Raw genomic sequence first — 24,551 nt, 5'->3', positions numbered from 1 at the left:
ACGCTAGTCCTCGGCCGAAGGCCTTCGGACTAGCGCCGGTAGGGCCCTGTAAATTACTCGAAGGTATATAGTCAGACGGTCCCCAGGACCTAGCAGAATTCACCATGTTCCTCCGTTGAGTCACAAATGACGCTATAATCAGTCACGTGCCAAACAGCTCAGGTTGAAGCGGCGAGGCTCAGGACATGCTCCGGTACATAGACGGAAATGGAAAGTACTCATGTCAAGATTCCGGCGTCGAAATGCCTGTTGCCTAGGCAAGGCTCACTCAGTCTCAGCTGCAAGGCTTCGGGGAGACATTGAAGTCGATAGGCCGAGTTTTAGGAGGGAGAGTAACATTGACCTGGTGCACTTCCTCTTCCTAGCATTCCGATGTTCCCAAAATTCCGACAGTATTCGGCATCGGGCCCGTTCATTTTTCCTTGCCAACCTCTGATCTGACCAACCGTCAAAAGATAAGCAGGTCCTGCTCTTTCACCCAAGGTCCTCGCCAGCTTAGCCACCCGCATAGCACATCGCTAGATCTCTCCTTTTGCTTGCTTGGGTTGATCGAATAGGTACAGCGCGTTCGGGAGCATGAGACGATTCCTTGGTTTTTGGACATGTATGGTTTAACAACAGCACTGCGGTCGGCACTGAGAAATGTAGGTGTCGTGGAGATGGACGCGCAAGAGAGGTGCAGTTCATGTCGGACATACCAGGGCGCACCCACGATCGACAGAAGACTCCTGCAAAGGTGGCCTTAGTAACTGATCCATGGGTGAGGATCGTGAGGCGAAGAAGAGTTATTCTGGGAGGTCTGTAAGCTGGGGCAAGTTTCGCAAGAAGGTCAGAATTGGGGGTTCAATCAATGGTGGAAGAGCGATTGTTCGTGTGTGTAAAGTCGGGATCGTGAAGGAGAATAGCTGGGCCATCACATTGATGGTAGCGCTCAGTCAGCTTCTCTGGCTCTTTTACAAGGCAATAAATTAGGGTGACACTGATAGTAGTGCTTGTATATGAAGGATAGTCGTTAATATCTCGACAGGAATATGCGAATTTAGGCTGCAGCCTGCCGTTCCGCACTCAACTTGAAGCGTCAGCCAATATCACCCAAAGCCATCACAGAGTCCTAATACAGAGTTCACAGCTTCAGCCATTTTTGGATGCTGAGTCGAGTTGAAAACTGCGTCGTGCATGTATGATTGCATGGCTTGTGGCGCATGTGGTTCGACTCGATCCCCGCACGCCACCAGCAAACAAAACCTCTGAATTGCTGGTCCACATGTCTCCTTGGATACAACTACAAACTTGTGCTCTCCGACGCGTGAATTCGGCTGTGCCACTTCAGACAAACTCACTTCGAAACAGGCAAGAAGCATTCCTCAAACAACCTGGGCGGTCAGAGGTTGCATGCAAACGGCTTGACCAGCTGCACAGATGCGAGGCAACGAGGGGCAACCGACTTTTGTGATCTTTCCAAATATCCATCTTTGACATGATCACCGACGCCATCGTGGTGTCTAAACCCGGGGCACCCTTCCAGTACCAACAGCTCGAGCTCCACGATAACCTCCGGCCAGATGAGGTTCTCGTCCGCATCAAGGCCACCGGCGTATGTCGCACAGACCTCAATTTCTCAAAGGAGAAGACTATGCCGGAGCTGTTTCCAGCCGTCCTGGGCCACGAGGGTGCAGGTGTCGTTGAGCGCACAGGATCAAATGTTACGAGATTCGTGAAAGGGGATCATGTCACGGTCGTCTTCAGCTCTTGTGGGGAGTGCAAGTACTGTCTGCGAAAGCAAACATCGTACTGCGATCTGTGGTTTCAGTACAACCTTGGAATTGGACGACTGGACGGATCAAAAGTCTTTTCAAGCCTGAGTACTGGGAGACCCATCACGAGTCATTTCTACGGACAGAGCAGCTTCGCAAGACACATCCTGGTCTCTCAGAGCGGACTCGTGAAAGTTGACAGAGGCTTGTCCTTTGAGATGGCCGCGGCTCTAGGGTGTGGAGTCATGACGGGCGCTGGAGGTTAGCCTTCTTCGACATCTCTTTTCCCAACGCTGACCCGACTAACGTGACTAGCAATGTTGAACGTGCTCGATCCAACTTCGGACATGACAGTTGCCGTTGTAGGTGTCGGAGCCGTGGGCTTGTCCGCAATCATGGCATTGAAGATGCTCGAGACGCCGCCCAGGAAGATCATCGCCGTGGACATCGTCCCTGCGAGGTTAGAACTGGCTCGCTCATTTGGCGCAACCCACGGCGTCAATTCCCAAGTACGACCAGAGCTCATGAAAGTCCTCTGGGATATCACAAACGGGCGAGGTGTGGACGGTGCAATAGACACCACAGGAAAGCCCCAGGTGATCCAGGAATTGGTGCACAGTGCTGCAAGAAAGGGGAAGGTGGTGACAGTGGGTGTCGAAGATGTGTGTCCCTGGACTTCCTCTCCATTCATTGCACAAGCTGACGAAAATTCTCCTCCCAAGCTTTCGGCAGAACCGTCGTTGAACGTTTTCGAAATGGTGAATGCGGGCTGTACGTACATTGGCTGCAATCAGGGAGACTGCTATCCTCCAGAGTTTCTACCTAGACTGTTGGCCGCACACTACGAAGGGCTGTTTCCCTATGACCAACTCATCAAGACATATAGCGCCAAGGATATCGAGAAGGCTGCCCGCGATGTACTTAGTGGTGACACTGTAAAAGCGGTTTTGCTCTGGGAATGATCCCTAAATTGAGACTTAGAGTCGGCTCAAGCAGGCACACACTTAGAGGGCATGATATATACATTGACACGCGGTGATATTCTTTGGAACGAGAGATAATCATCTTGGATAATGAATGGAATGATCATACTACAAGGTGAGCACGAGGATCAGAGGTTGCTGCAAGAATGAACAAAAGCATATTCGCCACGAGGCTGACAAACGTGGAGGCAAGGCTGAACTCAGCCTCGGCGCGGGGAATTCTGCAGCGTCCCGAATCTTCCAGCCTCATCCATCTCCCATATTATCAGCCTCACACTCTGCGCCCGTGACGAGTCCCCCCTCCGCCTGCCGCAGTGGCAAGCGAACACCGTGAAACCCTCCATTACAGATTAGTCATAGTATCGTCTCTATATACGGTTTTCGTCGCCGTCTCTCACAATGTCTGCCTCAACAAACCCCCCAGAGTCATCCTATACCGCCATGGACAAAGACGTCGAAGCCATCGGCGCCCACTGCGAATTCGCCTACTGCCACCAACTCGACTTCCTCCCCTTCCGGTGCGACTCATGCCATCACACCTACTGTCTCGACCACCGCAGCGAGACCGCCCACAAGTGTCCGCGGGCGGGCGAATGGGCAAGAAACAGACGGCTGAACAGCATCGGGAAAACGGGCGGCACCACCACAGCTGGAGGAGGGCAGGGTAAACCGAACCACGTCAACGCCACACAATGCGCCGAGACGACGTGCAAGACGTTTGTCAACACGTCCCAAAACCTGGGCGTGCACTGTCCGCAGTGCAACCGGACGTACTGCCTCAAACACCGGTTCCGCGAGGACCACGACTGCAAGAACCTCACCCCACTGGGAGCACGGCCGATCGAGATTGCAATGCAGTCGAACAAGGAGAAGCTGCGGATCGGGTTCGGACGCCTCAAGACCTGGGGCAAGGAGCGGCAGGAGGCGTTGACGCCCAAGCCCGGCCCGACGAGCAAGGCTGCGCAGGTGGCCGCGCTCAACGCCCTGAAAAAGAACGCCAAGGGCGACGACAAGCTCCCGCCCGAGAAGCGGGTCTACCTCCACGTCGAGGCCGAGGCCGCCTCGACAACGGCGAAGCTGCCCAAGGCCGACCTCTTCTTCTCGCCCGACTGGTCGATCGGCAGGATGCTGGACGATGCGGCCAAGAGGCTGCAGGTCGCCAACGTGAACAACCGCGTCGAGACCGAGGAGCAGCGGTTACGGGTGTACCATGTCGAAGGCGGGCGGCTGTTGGAGTTCAGCGAAAAGATCGGGGCCTGTCTGGCGACGGGGAACACCGTGGTTTTGCTGAGAGGTGTTGGTCCCAAGGAAAATGCGAAGTGAATCGATACAGCGAGACATGTTTCCACCACTTTGAAATCCATCTTATAATGTGCATAGCGACGGCGTTCACTGGGATATGGATGGGCATGACGAGCGATTCAGCCCTACGCAGGTCATGGCATAATGAGCGAAAATCTAGTTCGATCGAAGATCCAGGGAAAGAATTAACAAGAGTCTGGTGTCTAGACAATGCACAGCAGGACATCTAGCCAACTTTGATCACAATACATAATAATACTGGGCCTCCTCGAAGTTTCTTTACAACATATGTTGAATATATCCCCAACTCCCGTTCCCGTTTCGTCGTAATCATACACTCATCTTCATCTTTATCCCTCCATGTGGTTTGTAACCTACAACTTCCAACTCTTCGACTTTCCAGCCGTCCATGTTACCGCTTCCCCTATCGTCCCGTTTGATGTTGATTGTCGGGAACTCACGTGGCTCACGTAGTAACTGTTCTCTCAAAGCGTCGATATGATCAAGATACACATGCGCATCGCCCATGGTATGGATCAGCTCTCCCGGCACAAGATCGCACGCGTGAGCTAGCATGTGCGTCAGTAGAGCGTATGAGGCAATGTTGAAGGGGACCCCGAGTCCCATGTCACAGGAGCGCTGGTATAGGACACAAGATAGATGTCCCTTTGCCTTCTGCTTCTCGCTGTTGGTCTCGTCTGAAGGATTGCTGAGCGACTTGAGAGCTGCTTCCCCTCGCGGTGCGTCAGGGTAACTGACGTAGAATTGCGCAAACATGTGGCAAGGCGGCAATGCCATCTTAGACAAATCGGCTACATTCCACGCGCTCAGAATAATCCGCCTGTCGTATGGGTTGGTCTTCAATTTTCGCACCACCTCTTTGATCTGGTCCACTCCTTTGCCCGAGTAGTCAGCATGGCAGTCCTCGTATGCTGCACCAAAGTGCCGCCATTGAAATCCGTAGACAGGGCCGAGGTCTCCCTCCTCGCGGTCAACAAATCCCAACTTGTCGAGGAATTCCCGCGAGCCATTGCCGTCCCAAATGTGGATGCCTGCGTCAGAGAGAGGTTTCGATGTTGTGCAGCCTGATACAAACCACAACAACTCGGTCGTAACGGCACGTAGAAAGACACGTTTAGTGGTAAGGAGAGGGAGGATGGGGATTCTATCCGCGGTCGGTGAAGTTGGGTCGGGTTGTGAGAGGCTGAAACGGAGTTGAGGAGGAGCAAAGAGCGAGAGAGTTCCCGTTCCTGTTCGGTCCGGTCGGTGTTCGCCACGGCATAGGATCTCTCGGATTAGATTGAGGTATTGATGTTCTTCATGGGTTGTTGTCCTTGCTGGGACAGATTGGTCCGCTGGTTCGGGAGATGGAATTGTTGCGGTGCCATTGGTTTGGGTCTTCAGGACATTGGAATTTTCACGCAGAAAGCCCAGAGAGTCACCAGGAGGAGACTGTTTGTCCGATTCCACTGCAGAGGGTGCCATTCTGACCTGCAATTGACTGTGTATCAACGCTGCTGAGGACTCGAGAGGATGAACAATGAGAATGAAACACGATCGGACGCGACTCGACGCGTCCGATCAATGACGCAATCGTGCATTTGGACGCAGGGACCAAGTCACTTTCACTTTACCAGAAAACCACAAAAGTCAACAGTTCACTTGATCCATATTCCTATCCACACAACTCTGAGGCTCTACCTCCAGAATACCTCCCCATCCTAGCTAATCAATAGAGCAGAGTCCAACTTCCATCATCCCACTCCTCTTGGTCTTCCTCTTCGTATATCCTCTCCCATGTCTGACAGCTCTCTTCTTTCCAGTCATCCAGCACAACAGCCTCAAACAGGGGCCTACCACCAATTTCTTCTCCATGTGTTTCCAACAAATCATCCCAGATCTCGCACAGGCTTGCATCGTGTTGTCTTCCTGATTCAAGGAGGTCTTCGGTATGTTGAATTGGATTCTCGGCGAAATCCTTCAATAGCTCCAATGCTTTCATTCGAATATGCTTTGTCGGTGGAAGAAGTGGGATAGGGTCGTCTTCAAACTCGACTGCATTGAACCAGGGCACTTTGCACTCTTGCTCAAATGCCCGCATCATCTCGCCGCGAAACTTTATTGATTCCAGGACCGCCAAATGCCCCTTGCAGAATATCAGTCTGTCTGATTCTGTGACTGCCGCGCTGACGCCGACGTTGACGAATTGCTTGTCCGCAGCTTCTTCAGTTCCATGTCCTGGCTTGTTTGTGTCTTGGTGGCTTTTGTTGGCGTTTTGTCTGTTAGCAGGAGTCGCTGCAACATGTCGATTGTGGGCTTCAACTTGTCTATGTCGTCCTTCAGTGAGATGTGTATTAGTTGGGTTGGTAGATAACTGACCTGCAGTTGGCTCTGGTACTGGCAACAAGTCGACCAGCTCGGTGTCGTCGGCGGCCTCGGTCAGGTAATTCCGCCCTTTTGCGTTTGTTTGGTCCAACTTACGCAGGGCTCCCTTGGCCCAGAGCCCCCAGTGCCGTGTCGTCAGGATGCTGACGGTTGACGTCGGCCCATCCTCCGGAGGCGGGGTGATGACGATGACTGGTAGCTCTCTGGCTCCCATCATTCTGAACAAGCTTGGTGGTAGACTGGTGTGATTGCTGATGGACACCGCGGCTATTTACAGTGAGGGCTTGCACAAAGGACTTTGTCGTCGAGGTAAGTCAGCTTGACAATGTTATTTGTCTTGAGTTTGTGAACGACAAGGCTTTCGCGGTTTTTCAATATTTGTTTGTGAAGTGCTCTAAGGCATTGAACAAAGAGACCGCACCCTTGCACGTCGCGGACTCCTCGCCTACACAGAGATTTTGTTTCTCTACCACGGCCTCCTGCGGCACATACATCCTGAGACAAGCTCAGATGCGGATGTTAAGCGCCATGGACCCATCCTTGACAAGCACAGTCGTCTTCTGGGAACCTCTTAGTGCCAAAGACGAGTGAGGTGCTGTGTCAATCCCGACAAGAACAATGGCGGCATAGCACTCGCCTGAACAAAGATCCTGAAAATTGTTCATTCAGCCGCTGCCTGTAAGGCATTGACAAAGACCCTCAAAATGCGCAAGCCGACAAAGACGAGGCTCAAACTCCTCGCATGGAAGGTATCAGCCTCGACCAGCCTCAACCAAACCCTACGGATGACGCTTCCTTCTCAAATCTTACTGCACAAATGAATCTCCTGTCAGTTCACTTGTTTTCTGCCTCGCTGCCTGCTTGCTCTAATGCGAAGCAGAGGCTCTTCAATGACTAGACGGCGCAGCAGTTCGCGATGTGGCATTTTCTACCAAGTTCTAACTTTCAGCAGAGTCTTTCCCTGGGATCAATGCTCGTGCAGGCGTCAACACATCCCAAAATTGGAGGATACGTGCTATAGGAGGAGCGAACCTAATGAAAACTTGGTTCTCGTCAGATTATGAATTCCAAAGGAGATGCTTGCCCCGATCTTGCTCCTTGTTTATAAGAGCCCAGAGACGACCAAGCCCCTGAAGGGCCCCAATCCCGCGCCCAAGTCAACGATGCGACAGCCTGGAGACCCTTTTCTCATTGCCTGTCACACTACTGTCGGATTCTTGCTTATCTTGCTCCCGATCGACGGCTATCAGAAGCTCGTCGGTGACCTTCCGTGCAACGACATATGTGTCTTGTTCACGCCCGGTGCTTTGTAGCGCAGACGAGTACTTCTTATGAGAACAGCAGAAAAGATTACTGAGAAACTGCCAGGTATTTGCGGGCGGCGCCTCAAAGGGGTTTCCATTTTCGAATGCTGTGCGAATGGTCGGGGAGATCTCATGCGCAGGCTTCAGGCGTGCCGCCCAGTGAGCGTACAGCAAGCACAAGATCGAACTGATCACGAGGCCGGACACGACGGACGTGAACATGACGATGGTCCAGGGTTCTGATCTCACGCGGAAGGATACGTGGGCGAAAGATGCCGTCGTGGTCAAGTCGTTAAGAAGGATTGACTTGTCGATCTCTTGCAACAGCAGTGTCCCGAACTGGATGGGAATTGTCAGGACGCCTTCCAAAATATCCCGTTGGCCATTAACCCAGCTTGGGTAGCTATTGTTGAGGAAAAGCTCGGCCGCAGTGATCTCAGCCTGGACGCAGTACACTGAGGCGAGGTAGGCGAGATCCGACCATGCTTGACCTGAGTTGAACTCTAGCAGGGCCGTTTTAATGTCCTGAAGGATGGTGGTCAATTGCGGATACATGATCAGGAAAAGCTTTTGCAAGTCGGCCACCGATTCTTCGTCACTCGCCACCTTCGCGGGTCCTAATGATTCGATACCCAGAATCGAAAAGTTGGCCCGATCGTATGCGACGGTCGATGTGCGCTGGTAGATGTTCATGGCGACAGATGCTTGGAGGTGCTCTGTCCATGATACGTCAGATTGACAGGCGCCGTTGCTCATCAAGTCAAAAGGGCAGATTGCAAAGCCTGCAACATCATCAAAGTATCAGTGTTGCTCAAAATTTGCTCCATGTCTGCTTTACTGACCACTGAATATCGTGTCGTTGCGGCCCGCCACACACGCATAAAGGGCTGAAATGGGCAGACCATAGATCTGACAGTCCACATCCGTCTTGAAGGTATAGTTCTGGGGTGAGAACTCTATTTGGTATCCCGGGGCGTCGTGGACAATGATGACCGGGTCATCGGGCTCGTTCCCGTCAAATAGAGACGTCCCGTCAGCCCTGAGGACAAGTTCCAGACCTCCAGGCAGGAACAAAGACTTGCAATCAGCCCCACGGCAATCTGGAGATATCGGAGCAACGCTGACGACAAATTTGGGATCGGTGAGGATGCTGTTCGTCGAGCTGATAAGCATTGTGTTTATGCTTGCTTCTTGGAAGGTGGGCTGTTGGCCGCCATAGCTGGCCTTTTCCAGCGCTTCGACCGACACGCGGAGAGGAGCAATCCCGCCAACCACAGGGACCGTTTGGCTGGGGTAGAAGACGTCTCTATACGATATGCCACCTGGAGAGAATTGGGACTCAGCCATCAATGTCAGGTAAGGGAAGTAGAGTCGATGACTTACTGAGAAGTGGCAGGCCGATAACCCAGCCGCCGACCATGAGAGCGAGCCTGTTTGAATTTGTCAGACTACTCAAAATCATCATACGGGGGTTAATATCTGCATGTCTGCCACGAGGTGCTGTACTTGAGAATGCCCCACAGCTGGTGTCCTCCATATGTCCAGAGCATCGAAGCCACGCTTTCCAATCCCGCATCTTGTTTCGTGACCAGAAATGTCCTGAGAGGAGCTCCTCGCCCACCAGATATCACCGTCCAACAAACAGCGTCGAAGGTCGCTTGGATCATACATCCAGCCAAATACACAGCCAGATGAGAGGCAAAATTGACCACAGCAACGGTGATTCTGGGCGAAAAGTCGTAGAAACGCCAGACGGGACTGGGACTGATGAAGACTGCATAGGCGAAAGAAACAGTCCAGCCACAAAATGCCGCCGTCACAAGAACCCACAGCCATGCCTTGGTCAATTTTGGGGAGCCTGATTGCAGGACCGAGAAAATGCGTATAATCTGTCCGTCCTTGACTAGGGCGGTCGAGTCGACGAAAACATCTGCCTTGCCTGTTGCCAGTGCCGGTTCCTCATCTTGGACGAGACTTTGTTTGTCTTCGTTCGGCGTGTATCTAGGATTGCTCATTTTATGGTGGAAACTGTGTAACGGCCGCAGTTCTTTATATTAGGATACCCGTATGCCCGCCCGGACTCCAGTAATCGAGAGAGTGGAAAGACATACTTCGCGCTCAGGCTGAGGGAGGTCATTGCATATATGTATTGACAAAGTGCCCAACAATACCGACCTGGAGAAGTTCCGCTCTCCTGGTCGCTTATAGGGCACATGTTTACCAATGGGAAGTAGCCACGCACTCGGCACGTACATAACAGCCCCCACCAGTTGGAAGAAAACCGAGCGATTGTGTGTGGACTGAGGCTGAGGGCTGAGAACCGTTGCTATCGCTACTGTGCAGTCCATTGCCTGCGGTCTAGACGGACGGTGGCGTATTTGGTGGCCAGTTTCTTCTGCTAGTGGTGGTGGCTGGCATTGTAATTGCATGGCTCTCATTCATCGCAGGATTAGGCTGTCGGACTGAAGAGCTGCATACTCGAAGGTGGTCGGGCGCAGTTTAGGCTGATGTGGAAAAGATAACCATTGGATTGGCAGTGCCTTGACGTAAAACAAGTGCGAGTTACTGCCTGTGTGGCCCTTGTACTGGGAGGAGATGCTTCGTCTAAGCAAACACTACTCGGAAACAATGGCTTTACGAGGGACGAGTGGATGGACGGTTTTCATCTCGAGCCCTCCATTCTGTTACTCCCGCGTCTTAGAACGGCAAGGCATCCGCGTGCCAGAAAGATAAATATCACGGTTGGGCAGTTGTTTTTTTTTTTCTTTTCTCGGAAATCGCAGGCTTTTCTGTCAACCCTTCTACAGCTTTGATTCTGGCCTGATCTGCAAATCATGCCGGCTGAGGTCCTTCACACTCGTCTTGCCCATATTGCCCAGCATGTTGTCAGTGTCAGCAAGCAAACACTTGAGGACATGCTCTACCCCTTCTTGTCCCGCGATGGCGAGACCATACATGAAAGGTCTGCCAATGCACACGGCCTTTGCGCCCAGCGCTAGTGCTTTCAACACATCGCTCCCGGTGCGGACACCGCTGTCAAATATCAGAGTCATATTTGATCGTTTGACCCTTTCGTCGGCGGCGATCTCGGCCAGAGCATCGAGAGACGCAATGGCACCATCACACTGTCGACCACCGTGGTTGCTTACGATGATACCATCCATCCCGTAATCAATAGCTCTGTGGGCGTCGTCGACAGTCTGGATCCCTTTGAGGACAATTGGTCCATCCCACAGCTTCTTCAAGATCTCCAGATGCTTCCACTCTCTGTAGGTCCCAGAGTTCAAGACATCCAGCCAAGCTCTCGACTTTTGTAGTAGAGACACGTTTGTCAGCACCCGTACCGCTCCGTAGGCTGAACCCGGTCTCTTCATCATTGCCCAGAGCTCGGCCAATTTCTCTCCATAGCCCCTTGTATCGTTCTTCTGAATCTGCTCATATCTGCGATTAAAGACAGGGTCAGAGTGTCCGATCTGACAGCCGTCACCCCAGATAAAAGGCAGGTATGCGGTGTCAAGGTCGGTTGGCCTCCAGGCTAGATTGAAGGTGTCCAAGGTGACGACGAGGACTTTATACCCGTTGGCTTTCGCTCGGTTCAGCAGGCTGACAGTGACTTCTTCCCATTGAGGCCTGGGCCAGTAAAGTTGATACCAACGGTCCCCGTTGCCATTAGCAGCCGCCACTTGTTCGATGGTTCTCGTGGCAGCTGAGGAGAGAATCATAGGTATGCCGACCTTCTGACAAGCTTTTGCGGTGGCTTCCTCAGCATCTTCATGCATGATATTCTGCACCCCAACCGGGGCTACAAGAAGTGGGCTGTTATACTTGGTCCCGAATAGCTCGACACTGACGTCGCGACGAGTGGCATTGACAAGCATGTGAGGCCGGATCCGGTACCGGTCGAATGCGGAAATGTTGGCAGCATGAGTGGTGCCGCTGCTCGCCGACCCGTAGACATAGCCGAAATTTTCAGCTGGGACTTTCGATCGAGCGAGAGACTCCCATTCAGACGGCTTGGTCGAGAAGATAGGAGCCCGTAAAGAGCTATAGATTTCTCGCTGGTAGGCAGAATAATTATTTGGATCAGGCTCTGTGTAGGACTGATTCAATCTCGCGGCTTCAGTCTTGTTGGCCATGATTGCTCAAGAGCTCCGCACCACCGACACTCGGCTCGTCCCTGCACAAGAAAGATACGGGAAATGGGACGAATTTAAAAACACAATCCTTTGATTACTGTCCTCCTCAAACCGTGGATAAGCGTAACATCAACTGTCAGTAAACACCATTGACGGCTAAATGTTCATTGATGCCGAGGCTCAACTTTGACCCTTGTTAGGTGCTTGTGCTCTCTGAGGTTAGAGCAAGCTTCAGCCTTGCGATTGGTCAATTGGCGAGGATGCTGAGGTAACAATTGTCCAGCTGTTTTAGGCATAGTGGAGTATGAGGCGAGATCTCCTAACTTGATGACGTCGCGTCTTGTAGCAATGATCAAACCTCCCGTCGAGGCTGGCTGTACAACCCTGATTTCCAAGTTTCTCTGGCTCACTCCTCGCAGAAGATAGCTTTGGGACACGGGATCTCTTTATCGAGGCTCTCTGCTTAGGCAAGCCCTTTCCCTGTTCTGCCAGATCCAAATTTCTCTACCTACAGATTCGCCTCCAGCATGGCTTCCAAGGTGCTCCAGACCAATTTCGATGTGGACTATGTCATCAGCTATCGAGTGCCCAGCGACGGTACAACCTCCACCACTCTCCACTCCACAGGTGCTGATACTGACACTGGGCAGACAAGGTAGCTGGCGTTAGTCAGTTCAAGAAGCTCATTCGAGCTCTCACCGAGACCGGATTGACCACCGAAGTACGACGCGGCGATGAAACCTCCTTGCTGGTCTTCGTCAAGGCCGCCGACGAAAAGATATTCGCGGACGTGGTTTACCGGTCGAGGATAAAAGACTGGCTACATGGGGTTCGACAACTCCAACCAAGCAATGACCCAGCACAAACTCTGATCTCAGAGCCCCTCACCGCCGCTGAGCGTCATCGACACATTCACCACATGATATGCTGTCCACGTGAAGATGGAGGAGCAGGGATCACACCCAAGCATGGCGAATGGAAGAATGTTGAAGCCGTGTTCCCCTTGCACGACCATGTCAAAAACAAGGCATGGTTGACCGAGTTCACGCGCAAGACATTTCTGACACCAGATGACTTGGACGAGATCCGGAACACTTTGGGCGAGAAGGTCCGTCCTTTCCAGACTCCTGCCGTAGATCTGCGAATTTACTGATGAGAATAGATCGGCTACTACTATGCATTCCTACAATCCTACTTCTCCTTCATGATCTTCCCTGCGGCCTTTGGTTTCTCCTGCTGGGTCCTTCTCGGCAGCTACTCACCCATCTATGCAATTGTCAACGGTCTGTGGTGTGTCATATTTGTGGAATACTGGAAACGCCAGGAACAAGAGTTGGCTATTCGATGGAATGTCAAGAGGGTTTCTTCCATCGAGGACAAACGCAGAGAATTTGTACCGGAAAAAATCACCACAGACCCTGTCACAGGAGAAAAGGTTGCCTACTTCCCGGCAGTGAAGCGACTACAGAGACAACTCCTCCAGATCCCATTGGCAGCCCTGTGCGTGATTGCTCTCGGCGCTGTCATTTGCACCTGCTACGCCATCGAAATATTCATCTCCGAGGTTTACGACGGTCCTCTAAAGTCCATCCTTGTCTTCCTCCCGACCATTCTCCTCACCCTTGCGGTCCCCACCATCAGCAATTTCCTGACTGGATTTGCCGAAAAGCTCACTTTCTATGAAAACTACGAAACGCAAGAGGCCCACGACAAGGCCATGATTTCCAAGGTTTTCGTCATCAACTTTATCACCTCATACACGGCTATCTTCTTGACTTCTTTCGTCTATGTCCCCTTTGCCTCTATCTTGGTGCCTTATCTGGATATCTTCGGCTTGACGGTTCTACCATTTGCCGAGGACGAAAAGCAGCTTCAGACTCCATCTCCAGCAGCCTTCAGCATCAACCCGAACCGTCTACGCAACCAGATGATCTATTTCGCAGTGACGGCCCAGGTCGTCAATTTCGCTATGGAGACAATCATGCCAGTTGTCACACAGAGAGGAACCAAGAAATTCAATGAAATCAAATCCCAGCGTGCAGAAAAGCACGGTGGAACCACGCCCTCTGTCGCTGACCATGATCCGCCCGAGGAGAAAGAATTCCTCACTCGAGTTCGGGAAGAGGCTGCTTTGCCTGAGTATGACGTGACCTCGGATCTGCGGGAGATGTGCATGCAGTTTGGCTACCTCTCGCTCTTCAGTGTGATATGGCCACTTACACCCGTCTCCTATTTTATCAATAATTGGATTGAGTTGAGGGGAGACACCTTCAAATTGACAGTCGAGTGCCGACGACCTAATCCTGCCCGAGCAGATTCCATTGGACCCTGGCTTGACAGCCTTGAATTCCTCGCATGGCTCGGCAGCATCACCTCTGCTGCCTTGGTGTACATGTTCTCGGACGGCGACGGACATGGACCGGACGGCAGACCACACGCAATCAAACTCTGGGCACTCCTGCTTAGCGTTTTTGTCTCTGAGCATACCTTCCTTGTGGTCCGCCTACTTGTCAGGACAGCGATCAGTAAGCTCGATTCCGCGGCTATGCGCAAGGAACGCAGCGAACGCTTCATGGTGCGGCGAAAGTACCTCGAAGAAGCCGGATTAGGTCATGCCGTCAAACCCCTTGCCTCACCGCCTAACAGTCCCCTGATGACGGAATCGGGAGAACACGCATTTGCTAGCATCACCAGGGAGAGTCTTGAAGAAGACGCGAGGAGGCAGAGCGTATCTACTGCTAACACGACGGATAGCGCGAGCGAGAGGTTTTGGTCGCGGCAGCGGAACTGGGCCGAGTGTGAGAGGGTTGGTCTGGCCATGATTGACTTGATGGACCTTGGGACGAGCGCGGGAAAGAAGGCACAGTGATTATATGGAACGTAACAAGGGGTTTCAGCAACCAAGTTGACGGCACTGTCTGTCTTCGCGTTCTAGTGTATTGACAGGTTAACAAGATGGTGGCAAGGTTGTATTTGGGTGGACTTGGAACAGTGATGGGGGATCGAAAATTCTGCCGGAACAGGGGCCATACATACGAGACACGAATTATGACACACAAGGAGAGGTTTAGATACTGTAGATGATGCTTGTTCTCCGACACCCACCCCCCCCCCCCCCTTCCCTCTCTTGTTGGCGGTGTCGGTACCTCGTACTTGAATGTGGTGGAGTGAGTTCAGCCTCGCCATCATCCCACGCTCTGTCCAAATGCGGTTAGTGTCCCCAACGATGTCTGCTGGCTGTCTGAATTAGGCTTAGTGGATATTTGACTCACCACCATCTCACCGACATGCATTTACATCTCATCAAATATCCTCCTATTAACAACCAACCTTATCGTATCATGTCTTGCCGACTGTCGCCACCGTATCATTGCTTCTGGAACTTCTGACCGCTCCTTCTTCCTCTAAAATCCGCCCGTCACCTCCGCACCTGATTGAGTTTCGAACCGATCCTTCCTCCGATTTGGACTCTGGATGTCATTGCCAGGAACACCCCCAGTCGTCGATTGCACTCTCTACAATGTCGATCGAACCCCAGGCGCTATCAGCCTGCTTGCCACTATCTCTACTCGATGTCCTGTCCAACTCCATCATCCTAGACAACACCTTGCCATATCTGCCTCTCTCATCTCTCATCGCCTTGGCAAGAACATGCCGCTCTTTGCGAGAGCTATTGCTTCGCACAGCGACCGTCTTCCGATATGTTGACCTCTCAAAGTGTAGAGGGGCATATGTTCCCCCCAATCTCCTGACGAGAATCGACTCCGGTGGCCATTCCTGGCGAGCAGAACGAATGGACGAGAATCTGACCGAAGACGAATTTTATGCCGGTCCACTCCGCGGTGTCCTGGCGAGACTGGGTAAGATGAAGGTTCTTCAGAACGTCCAGACATTGGTCCTCGATGATCTGGCCTCGGTCACCGTCGACCTGATCAACGACATCGCCACTAGAAACGAATACAACGTTCGCCTCCTCAGTATACGGCGGTGTCTGAACGTCAATCAATTCAAACTACAGCAGCTTCTCTGCCATCTTTGCCGACCAAGCAGACCTGAAGGAACTCCTCGATTACAGGGACTATATGTCTTCACGCCTCCACCATCGCATGTCCAGACAAATGATGTCGACTTCAGTCCTGATTTCCACTACAATTTCGACACCATGGGCGCATTGGACTGGAACAGTCTTCTGCGGCCAGAGCGGACTAACCTCAACGGAACAGCCAGGTCGCGCGACGTGGAACCCTGGTATGCGCCATCGGGTCACGTCATAACTCAAGGTCGTGTGACACGAACGTCCTGGGAGGAGACCTTGCAAACGTGCCGAGGCATCATCAGCTTCGATGCTGTGTTATGCACCCATATGCACGCCGACATGGCACCTGTTCTTCATCCAGCATCAAGAGAACACCTCACGGAAAACAAACCCGGCATCCCTCCGCTGGCCACTGTGGCTCTCGGGCCGGCAGGATGTGCAAGCTGTGGTCGTGCCCCTCGCGGTGCACCTGTTTGGGGCAAGAGTGATCTTCGCGAGTTCCCACTCCTCTGGCCTCCGCCGCACACTGGAAAGCTGATTGACGCTGTGCGACCTCCATTGCGCCTCACCGAAGACGGAGAGATTCTGCCCCAGCGACTCATCGTTTCCTGCAAATGGTGCCTGGCCAATCGACATTGCGACAGCTGTCATCAGTGGTGGTGCGCTGAATGCTACAATCCTGACAGGGCGAAAAGATTCGCTAGCCCAGAAAGACTGGCACCCGCAGCAGACATTACCGCGGCTTCGGAAGCTGATAGAGGGACGGGTCAGACTACTACGAACGGAACATCGTCTACTGGTCATCTTCTCAAGGTATTTGCCGGTCGTTGTGTTGAAAACTGCCCTGCTAGCAGACGGGCGGTTGTGGCCAGAGGCGGCGAGGCTGGGGGATAAAACCAAGGAACGCATCAAGGACAAGAAGACCACCATTTGGAAACAAGATCGACTGGAGGGTTTTCCGAAACCGAGATTGAGCCATTGTTTCTTCCCCAAGCCACCATCGAGGCGAGTATACAGATATGTGTATATACATACCGCCGACCGGACGCTTCTTCTTCCGCCGCCACTGCCGCCGCCGCCTACAGCCCGCAAATTACACCTTTACCCATCTATCCACATCGACCCCGTCCTCTCCGTCCTCTCCTCCAATCGTTTTCTGACGTACCTGTCGTTTGCTAACGCGTTTCATCGTTCCTCTTCCCCTTACAGCGCCATCGACATCACGCCCATCCCGTACAACTCCAACCCGGCGAAGCAGCGGTGACGCGAGACTGCTGGGACTGTGGACGCCAGTGCCAGAACTGTATCCGGCGGTGGGCCAGGATGTGCAAGCGCTGCAAATCCAGCTACTGTTATATTCACCGGACGGGCTGCAACGAGAACATCGTACGTGTATATTCATCCTCTTCTGTTTCTGAACCGCTCGTCAAAAAGATGGCGGAGAAAAAACTGACCAACCCGTCGTTCCTTTTAGTGTGATTGGTGCATGCACAGAGGAGGTCGAAGGACACGAGACCTGTATTGATTGATCGTCGACGACAACAATGACGACGACGACGATACTGGTTTCTTTCTTGCAACCGCGAATCAAAACATCAAGGTTCTTGGTCTTGCCGGGCTAAAGGCCACAGAAAAAGGGATCCCCCCTTCTCAACCCAGCGTTTTGGATTTCTTGCCCTTGTTTTTATTATTATGATTTTATTATGGGCTTTTACAGCGAGACACAGCAGCAGCAGCAGCAGCAGATGATCGGATCCTCTCCTCTCGTCCTCGGCCCTCCATCTCTCCAGAATGATCGTTACCAGCCAACCGCAATCTCTCATCAGACACCCGCTATTACCACGCGGAGCAGAGCGCAGAGCCAAAAGTCTCCCTAATATCCCGTTCACCCAACAAATTCGAATCAATCAATCACTACTCAACTCAACCCAGCTCAATACAATAGCATTAACAACTTCTCTCAAGACCATCCCATGTCCTAGTTACTTACTTCACTTCGCTCCACACCCCGCCACTGTACATTCCTCGCGAATCAGCGGCTCGCTCGTCTCGACTCACACTCAACGAGGGCTTTGTGCTCGACAAACTCCGCATCCAGAACCACCTCCGGACCTAGTTTACATCCGACCCGAGCCACGAAAACCAGTCAATCACTCAGTCGGCAGTTTAGGCCAAGAAAAAGAGAGAGAGAGAAAAGGGTTGATGGACTTGTTCACTGTGCCCTGATCAATGGAAGAGAATGAATGTCAGAATGAACAAACGCCCAACCCATCAGACTCAATCCAGAGTGATGAACTACAGCTCCTCTATCTCTCTCAGCGTTTTCACAATCTTCAAGGATCAGGATCCAGTTTGCGCGGGCGAGGTTTTGTTGAAAAGGTTCGACTTTGGTACTGGCACTCGCACCCGTCGATCAGGAGGCGTGTGAACGTGTGGGCATGCAGATGGACTGCCTGTTCCTGGCTCATGTCAGGTGTCTAAGCAAATATATCCATGTAATCGGATCGATCTCTCCATCAATGGGCCAAACGAAAGATTAAATATTCCTATTCCCCCCTATTCATGCATTAGGATCTCGGTACGGCCCTTGTGCCACTTTGTCCAATTTCTAACTACCAACATGGATATGCATAACCCGCTCAGCTCTGAATTGCAAACGCCCCATCGCTCGAATCCGTCTCGGAACGCAACAAGTCAAAAACACCTAATCCGTCAAAGAGCTGGAATGGGAGACCTTGAAAGAGTACCAGTTACAACTCCCGCCCCCTGGCCACGTTCGGGGTTCTGATCGTCCCTGGTGAATTCTGCTGCAACGCCATGCTTGACATGATGGCGAGGGTATCGTTGGGGTCCACTCCCATGATGGTCAGAGTGGTGAAGCCACTGAAATAGAATCCCAGAACTACTACCAGGTAGGTCAGAACCAGGATGCTTCCCTTGAAATAGTTGCTCTTCCCTTCGCCAGACATGTAACTGAGCAGGACGACACAAAGAATGATGGTCACCATGTCCCACTGCGGGAAGATCAGATTGAAGGTGTGGTTGATGAGGTATTGCGGATCAATGAAAGGCCAACGCAACGCCGAAAACAGAACCAGGGCCGGAAGTTGAAGCATGCACACCTGCAGTGCATAAGCTGAACCAATTTCCATGCTGAGCGCAATATTCCCGTTCATAGCAAAAGATATACCATTCAAAAATTCCGTCGTGTTGGGCACCAATGCAAACAAAGTGATGCCGAGGAACTTTTCGTCGATATCAACAGAATCAAGTACAACATCCACAGTATCGACGAGAATCTCGGCCACAATGGCATATGCAACCGTTGCTGTGAGTAGGATGACGGATGATTTTGTCCTGGACCAGTTCGGAGCATCATGGCCACCACCTTCTACAGCGGGCACAGGAACTTGGTCAGCCGCGGCGTTGGCATACCCCTCGTCCGTCACAGTGTCTCTCCGCATTACCGATGGTCTTTGACTTCTTGTGCTGTCTTGCTTGTATGCATGAGTTGCCTGATAGGATGCCGTTCGAGGATGATTGACCGCGTCTCGTGTGGCAATCGTCGCCGCGGTGGCCGCCAGCTCCGCGACTTGTCGAACCAAATTGTTATTGTCTTCTTCAGATAGTCCGGGCAGCACAGGATGTAGGTGTGGGCTTCGGATGTCCTCAGAACTGTGACTCGATTTGGGCGGCACCACATGAGGTAAATCAGTCTTGTTGTGATGGTCCATGGCTGAGATATGTGAGGCGGTTTCGTGAGTGTTGTAGTGCTCATGGTATTGCTCGTGTTCAACATTAAGTTCGCCATCTGGGAGCCCTGCCGATCGTAGTGACTGGCCCAGGATCTTTTTGTACAGTTGAGACTCCCTGATAGCCGATCGGGGAAGATACGCCCCGTCAGGTTTGGGCAGGTTCTGCGAGTTGACCACGCTTTGATGCCGGGTGTCCAACGGACTGACATCGGCGGTGGGCGGCTGAGCTTTCTTCTCGTCCAGATCGGTGCTCCATATGATAGCAGCGTGAGTCCGCAAGGTAAACAAGAGTCCAATGATGTAGGACGAAAAGAGAAATACAGCCGCAATCCAGCAATATGGTCGCACAGCTTTCAGAAAGAAGTCATCTGAAACGGCTGGCACTTGGCGGAAATAACATTGACGACAATCGGCAGGAGTATCCACGCCTTCTCCAACACAGGCTTTACAGATGAGCTCATGGCTGCCGTATATCTTATAGAACAGGGTTGGGCCGAATGCTGCAATGACGGCGAATAGCAACATAGTGGACGTCGCCCCAGCAGACTTGACATTGAAACGTTGAGTCTTTCTCTTGATAGCTCCGAAACACATTGACAGACCAGGAAGGAGTAGGATACCAGCGAGAATGCTGCCGATGATACTGCCCTCCACCAGGGAGGCCTTGCCCTCGTTAAGGGCGACACAGTACAGGTATACCTCGACAATGGTGGAGAAGAAGGCGTTGACTGCAGCTCCCATCCCCATCGACGATTGAGCTGAAATAGATGCCACTGCCTGACCAATGAAGTAGGCCAGAGGAATGATAGAGATAAGCGCCAGGGTGAACATAAGCGCAGGGCTTGTTAGCCATATTTCCAGCCCGGCTGCAGTCTTGAGGATGAAGTAGTCAAGAATGACAAAAACAACAACGGCCAGAAAGTTGATGAGGAAGATGTTGGTGCCATCAACGGTGTACTTCCAGTACTTGATCCCAACCGCCCGATAAGTACACAGGAGGACGGATGAGGGCTTAGTGGAGCTTCTAGCATGCGAGACATCTCGGTGAAATGTCAGCGCTAGTGGTCGTTTTCTCAGATGATAGAACAAGATCAAGGTAACTCGGCCCATCGGAATCCAAAAGACCATCAACCAACAGACCATGGACACCAGGAGCATCAATGGGGCGACATTGAAGTAGAAGAAAATGAAGAAGATAACCCTGCCCAAGGTCCACTGCCCACGGCCAAAAAGTCGTCGCTTGGTTTTGGCGCTCACGTTGGTCTCCTGCCGCTCTGCCCTTCCACTCCGGTCCAGAAGGCTGTCAGTCTCGCTTGCGGAGTCGATACTGTTTCGATGTCTGCCAACAATCGATCCAGTGTGGGTAAGAGTAGGTCCAAACATCAGTCGGCCATACTCAAGATCTCCACTCTGCCATCGTTCGTACTCGCTGATGCTGCGGCCTTCGCCTTCGTCTTCCTCGGCATAGTTCTCGTCTTGCTCGAGTCTCACAAATTTTCCAAAAGGCCAGAAGAGGTAGCTAGCTAGACCCAGGAAAACTCCGCCATATGCAGCCGCACTAGGGTCAAAAGCAAATAAGTAGCAGACGAAGGCTCCAAAAAGTGCTGCGACGCTCAGCCACCAACCGAAGAGAACAGTCCACAGGCAGTTGAAGAACCATAGCCAGGTGCTCACAATCTGACTGGGTGAAGAATGAATATCCTCCTCTGCTCCCTTTTCGACTGATCTGGATTTCTTGTATAATGCAGGTTTCCAAATCCTGATGCCAAACGGATGCGTTTCGTTGATGGCCAGCTGTCGGTCTTTTAGAGTGAAACTCTCCGCGTCACTGAGGTCTGCCTCCTCAGAGTCTTCAAGGTCTTCATCATCTTCTACAACAGGCTCAGCTTCTTCAGCTGGTGGCACTGCAGCAGTCTCCTGTTGAATTATGTCCTCGGCCTCTTCTTCTGCAGAATCAACCCGGGGTAACCCCGGGGGTGCAGCCGCTGTTCGACGACGCACGGTAGATTGTGATCGAGTCAAAGTCGGAAAGGACTGCGTGCTCGGTGTTGTCTGAAGTTCTCTGTCAACTTCGACTTCGTTCGGATCGTCATCCACTGAAAATTGTTCGCCTCGGTGGGGTAGTTGTCTCCGGGTCGATACTCTTCTAGTCGGAGGAGGTTTGCGCCTCGAAGTTTGAGGTGATACTGGATTGGCGCCAGAAGCCTCTTGGGTATCGTCATTTCGGTGCCCGCTGCGTGGTCTTTGGCTACTTGAGGCGTAGATACTGCTGTTCAGGGTTCCTGTCCAGTATTAGAAAGCAATCACACTATACTCAAAGACTGCAGCATTCACCGTAATCTCGTCGGATTGTAGTATCAACTGCTGTGGGCTCTTCCCGAGGTCTCGATTCCGCAGCAGCAGAACCGGCAAGTGAAGGAGTTCTAGGTGCAGATCGAACATCTTGCCATACTCTGTCTTCGGGGTTCTTCTGGGGATTGTCACTGGATGACATTTTGACCAGCACACTTTTGCTTCATTGAGTTGTTTGAGTAGGTCCCCTCCTTTGGAAAACGCTGTAGTGTGAAGGATTGCGCTGTGAATCCGGCACAGCACTCGTACTAATGGACAGGTGGGCGGGTCGAAGCCTGCTCGAGGCACGTGGATGCATCAACAGGACATGGGATCCCAAATCATCTGATGTGTTGACGACGATCTCTATCTCGGGTGGAGGAATACAGGGATGTCGCAGTGCTGGGATTGAAGAGGGAGTGAGCGACGGGTACTGGAGCGGATTAGATACTTGATAGCAGAGGAAAGACAGTCGATCTATGAACGGTGACTGGCCAATATATTAGTGATGCTTTTTAACGATATGGGGGGGGGTTATTGTGGTGTACAAGTTGCGCGAGGATGGCAGTACGCCAGGCCGACACGTCGATTGGTGCACGTGCGGTCACCGGTAGTGGAGGCTGCAGCAATAGAGAGATGGGGAGCTGGAAGCAGCTGCGAGAAACCCGGAGAAGACGCAACTTGAGTCAATGGAAGGAAATGGCTACTGTGCAGTTGGTTGAAGCTGCACACTGAGCTCATAGGCAATGTCTTGACTTCGTAATAAGCAAATCGACGTGCCGTTGGTGGGCCGATGATGGGCCTACCACGCCTACTTGGGGAGTCAGCTGGCCCAAGCAGTAGAGCGATCCATGCCCGAGCCCGCTGAAGACAGTGCCTAATTCAGAGGTGCTAGGGGAGCCTAAACGAAACTCGGCGGGGATTGGCCGCAGTGGCCGCCGATTCCCCATTGTGGCAACAAGGGTTCTTACTGCCCCTTTAGACGCGTTAGACGCCAGCTCACCAGTAGCCGCCGCCTCAGGCTCCCAAGCGCAGTCGCGTCCCATCATTCCATCTGGTCTCTTTACCACCCATCATCGTCACCGTCGATACACTCTAAAAGTTTCCCATCGCTGTCAAAGTCGGTGTTGTTGCAACAAGAAAGCCTCTCCCGGTTGCTCCGCATCCTCAGCCACGGTCTCCCATCATGGCCCTTGACAACTTTTACCACAACAAAATCGAAGCTCTCAAGCTTGAGATCCTCCAAGGCCAAGCGGTGTTACGCCGATTAGAAGCACAACGAAATGATTACAACTCAAGAGTACGGCTTCTGCGGGAAGAATTGGGTCTACTCCAGCAGCCCGGCTCCTACGTGGGCGAGGTCGTCAAGGTTATGGGGACCAAAAAGGTGCTGGTCAAGGTACACCCAGAAGGCAAATACGGTAAGTCCCAAAAGGAAATCAGGATTCCAACACAGGCTAACCACTGGCAAAGTTGTCGATATCGCTGACAGCGTCGACATCTCCAAATTGACCGTGGGAAAGCGAGTCTCCCTTCTCTCCGACTCTTACAAACTCGAAAAGATGCTCCCCTCATCCGTCGATCCTCTAGTTTCCTTGATGATGGTTGAGAAGGTTCCGGACAGCACATATGATATGATCGGTGGGCTTGATCAGCAAATCAAAGAGATCAAGGAAGTCATCGAACTGGGCTTGAATCACCCGGAACTTTTCGAGTCGCTCGGGATCGCTCAGCCCAAGGGTGTCCTTCTCTATGGACCGCCAGGAACAGGCAAGACACTTTTGGCTCGAGCTGTGGCTCATCATGCCGACTGCAAATTCATCAGAGTGTCAGGATCGGAACTGGTACAGAAATACATTGGTGAAGGGAGCAGAATGGTGCGAGAACTTTTCGTCATGGCCAGAGAACATGCACCCAGCATTATTTTCATGGACGAAATCGACAGCATTGGCTCCAGCCGTGTGGAGGGCAGCAGCGGCGGAGACTCCGAGGTACAACGCACCATGTTGGAACTGCTGAACCAGCTTGATGGCTTTGAACCGACCAACAACATTAAAGTCATCATGGCAACGAATCGACTTGATATATTAGACCCTGCCCTGCTTCGACCAGGTCGTATTGATCGCAAGATCGAGTTCCCGCCGCCAACTGTCGAGGCCAGAGCCGATATCCTGCGAATCCACTCCCGGAGCATGAACTTGACCAGAGGAATTGACCTGAAGAAGATTGCTGAAAAGATGAACGGCTGCTCCGGCGCCGAACTCAAGGGTGTGTGTACCGAAGCGGGTATGTTTGCGTTACGAGAAAGGAGAGTCCACGTCACGCAAGAAGATTTTGACCTGGCCACGGCCAAAGTCCTCAACAAGCACGATGACAAGGAGGTGTCACTGGGCAAGTTATGGAAGTGAGTTTCATGCTGTGTTCATGTTGGGTCTCCCTTTTTCCTTCTGCATAGCGTCAAATGTAACATTATCGGGACAACCAGCAAGGAAAGGATAGAGAGTCTCAGGAGGCCACAAAATTGGAGCATGTTGACTTGCCGAATTCGCAATTTTTTCGTTTTCT

General features: G+C 52.2%; 10 protein-coding genes across 10 annotated transcripts; 5 read left to right on the top strand and 5 right to left on the bottom strand.

Annotated features, from left to right (window-relative positions):
* Nucleotides 1–1,477: 1,477 nt before the first annotated feature.
* AYO21_11608 (hypothetical protein) lies at nt 1,478–2,716 on the top strand (the record flags this gene model as incomplete). Its single annotated transcript, XM_022661495.1, has 2 exons — nt 1,478–2,015; nt 2,070–2,716. The coding sequence occupies 2 exons, from the start codon at nt 1,478–1,480 to the stop codon at nt 2,714–2,716; spliced, it is 1,185 nt and encodes a 394-aa protein (XP_022506213.1).
* A 420-nt stretch (nt 2,717–3,136) lies between these two features.
* Nucleotides 3,137–4,060, top strand: AYO21_11607 (hypothetical protein; the record flags this gene model as incomplete). Its single annotated transcript, XM_022661494.1, has 1 exon — nt 3,137–4,060. The coding sequence occupies one exon, from the start codon at nt 3,137–3,139 to the stop codon at nt 4,058–4,060; it is 924 nt and encodes a 307-aa protein (XP_022506212.1).
* Nucleotides 4,061–4,369: 309 nt separating this feature from the next.
* On the bottom strand, nt 4,370–5,524 carry AYO21_11606 (thymidylate synthase; the record flags this gene model as incomplete). The annotated part of the gene is made up of 1 exon (XM_022661493.1): nt 4,370–5,524. The coding sequence occupies one exon, from the start codon at nt 5,522–5,524 to the stop codon at nt 4,370–4,372; it is 1,155 nt and encodes a 384-aa protein (XP_022506211.1).
* A 244-nt stretch (nt 5,525–5,768) lies between these two features.
* On the bottom strand, nt 5,769–6,641 carry AYO21_11605 (hypothetical protein; the record flags this gene model as incomplete). Its single annotated transcript, XM_022661492.1, has 1 exon — nt 5,769–6,641. One exon carries the CDS (start codon nt 6,639–6,641, stop codon nt 5,769–5,771), a length of 873 nt encoding a protein of 290 aa, XP_022506210.1.
* A 940-nt stretch (nt 6,642–7,581) lies between these two features.
* On the bottom strand, nt 7,582–9,743 carry AYO21_11604 (hypothetical protein; the record flags this gene model as incomplete). The annotated part of the gene is made up of 4 exons (XM_022661491.1): nt 7,582–8,510; nt 8,571–9,050; nt 9,112–9,158; nt 9,235–9,743. The coding sequence occupies 4 exons, from the start codon at nt 9,741–9,743 to the stop codon at nt 7,582–7,584; spliced, it is 1,965 nt and encodes a 654-aa protein (XP_022506209.1).
* A 786-nt stretch (nt 9,744–10,529) lies between these two features.
* On the bottom strand, nt 10,530–11,864 carry AYO21_11603 (hypothetical protein; the record flags this gene model as incomplete). The annotated part of the gene is made up of 1 exon (XM_022661490.1): nt 10,530–11,864. One exon carries the CDS (start codon nt 11,862–11,864, stop codon nt 10,530–10,532), a length of 1,335 nt encoding a protein of 444 aa, XP_022506208.1.
* Nucleotides 11,865–12,391: 527 nt separating this feature from the next.
* On the top strand, nt 12,392–14,733 carry AYO21_11602 (hypothetical protein; the record flags this gene model as incomplete). The annotated part of the gene is made up of 3 exons (XM_022661489.1): nt 12,392–12,461; nt 12,515–12,972; nt 13,027–14,733. 3 exons carry the CDS (start codon nt 12,392–12,394, stop codon nt 14,731–14,733), a joined length of 2,235 nt encoding a protein of 744 aa, XP_022506207.1.
* Nucleotides 14,734–15,384: 651 nt separating this feature from the next.
* On the top strand, nt 15,385–16,794 carry AYO21_11601 (hypothetical protein; the record flags this gene model as incomplete). Its single annotated transcript, XM_022661488.1, has 1 exon — nt 15,385–16,794. The coding sequence occupies one exon, from the start codon at nt 15,385–15,387 to the stop codon at nt 16,792–16,794; it is 1,410 nt and encodes a 469-aa protein (XP_022506206.1).
* Nucleotides 16,795–18,650: 1,856 nt separating this feature from the next.
* AYO21_11600 (calcium/proton exchanger) lies at nt 18,651–22,149 on the bottom strand (the record flags this gene model as incomplete). Its single annotated transcript, XM_022661487.1, has 2 exons — nt 18,651–21,937; nt 21,990–22,149. The coding sequence occupies 2 exons, from the start codon at nt 22,147–22,149 to the stop codon at nt 18,651–18,653; spliced, it is 3,447 nt and encodes a 1,148-aa protein (XP_022506205.1).
* A 1,023-nt stretch (nt 22,150–23,172) lies between these two features.
* On the top strand, nt 23,173–24,394 carry AYO21_11599 (26S protease regulatory subunit 8; the record flags this gene model as incomplete). The annotated part of the gene is made up of 2 exons (XM_022661486.1): nt 23,173–23,407; nt 23,460–24,394. 2 exons carry the CDS (start codon nt 23,173–23,175, stop codon nt 24,392–24,394), a joined length of 1,170 nt encoding a protein of 389 aa, XP_022506204.1.
* Nucleotides 24,395–24,551: the final 157 nt, after the last annotated feature.

Source organism: Fonsecaea monophora (assembly GCF_001642475.1).
Source record: "Fonsecaea monophora strain CBS 269.37 chromosome Unknown Scaff169, whole genome shotgun sequence".
NCBI classification, from domain to species: domain Eukaryota; kingdom Fungi; phylum Ascomycota; class Eurotiomycetes; order Chaetothyriales; family Herpotrichiellaceae; genus Fonsecaea; species Fonsecaea monophora.
The sequence above is the reverse complement of the archived record's forward strand: the minus strand, read 5'-3'. Positions and strand labels throughout refer to the sequence as shown.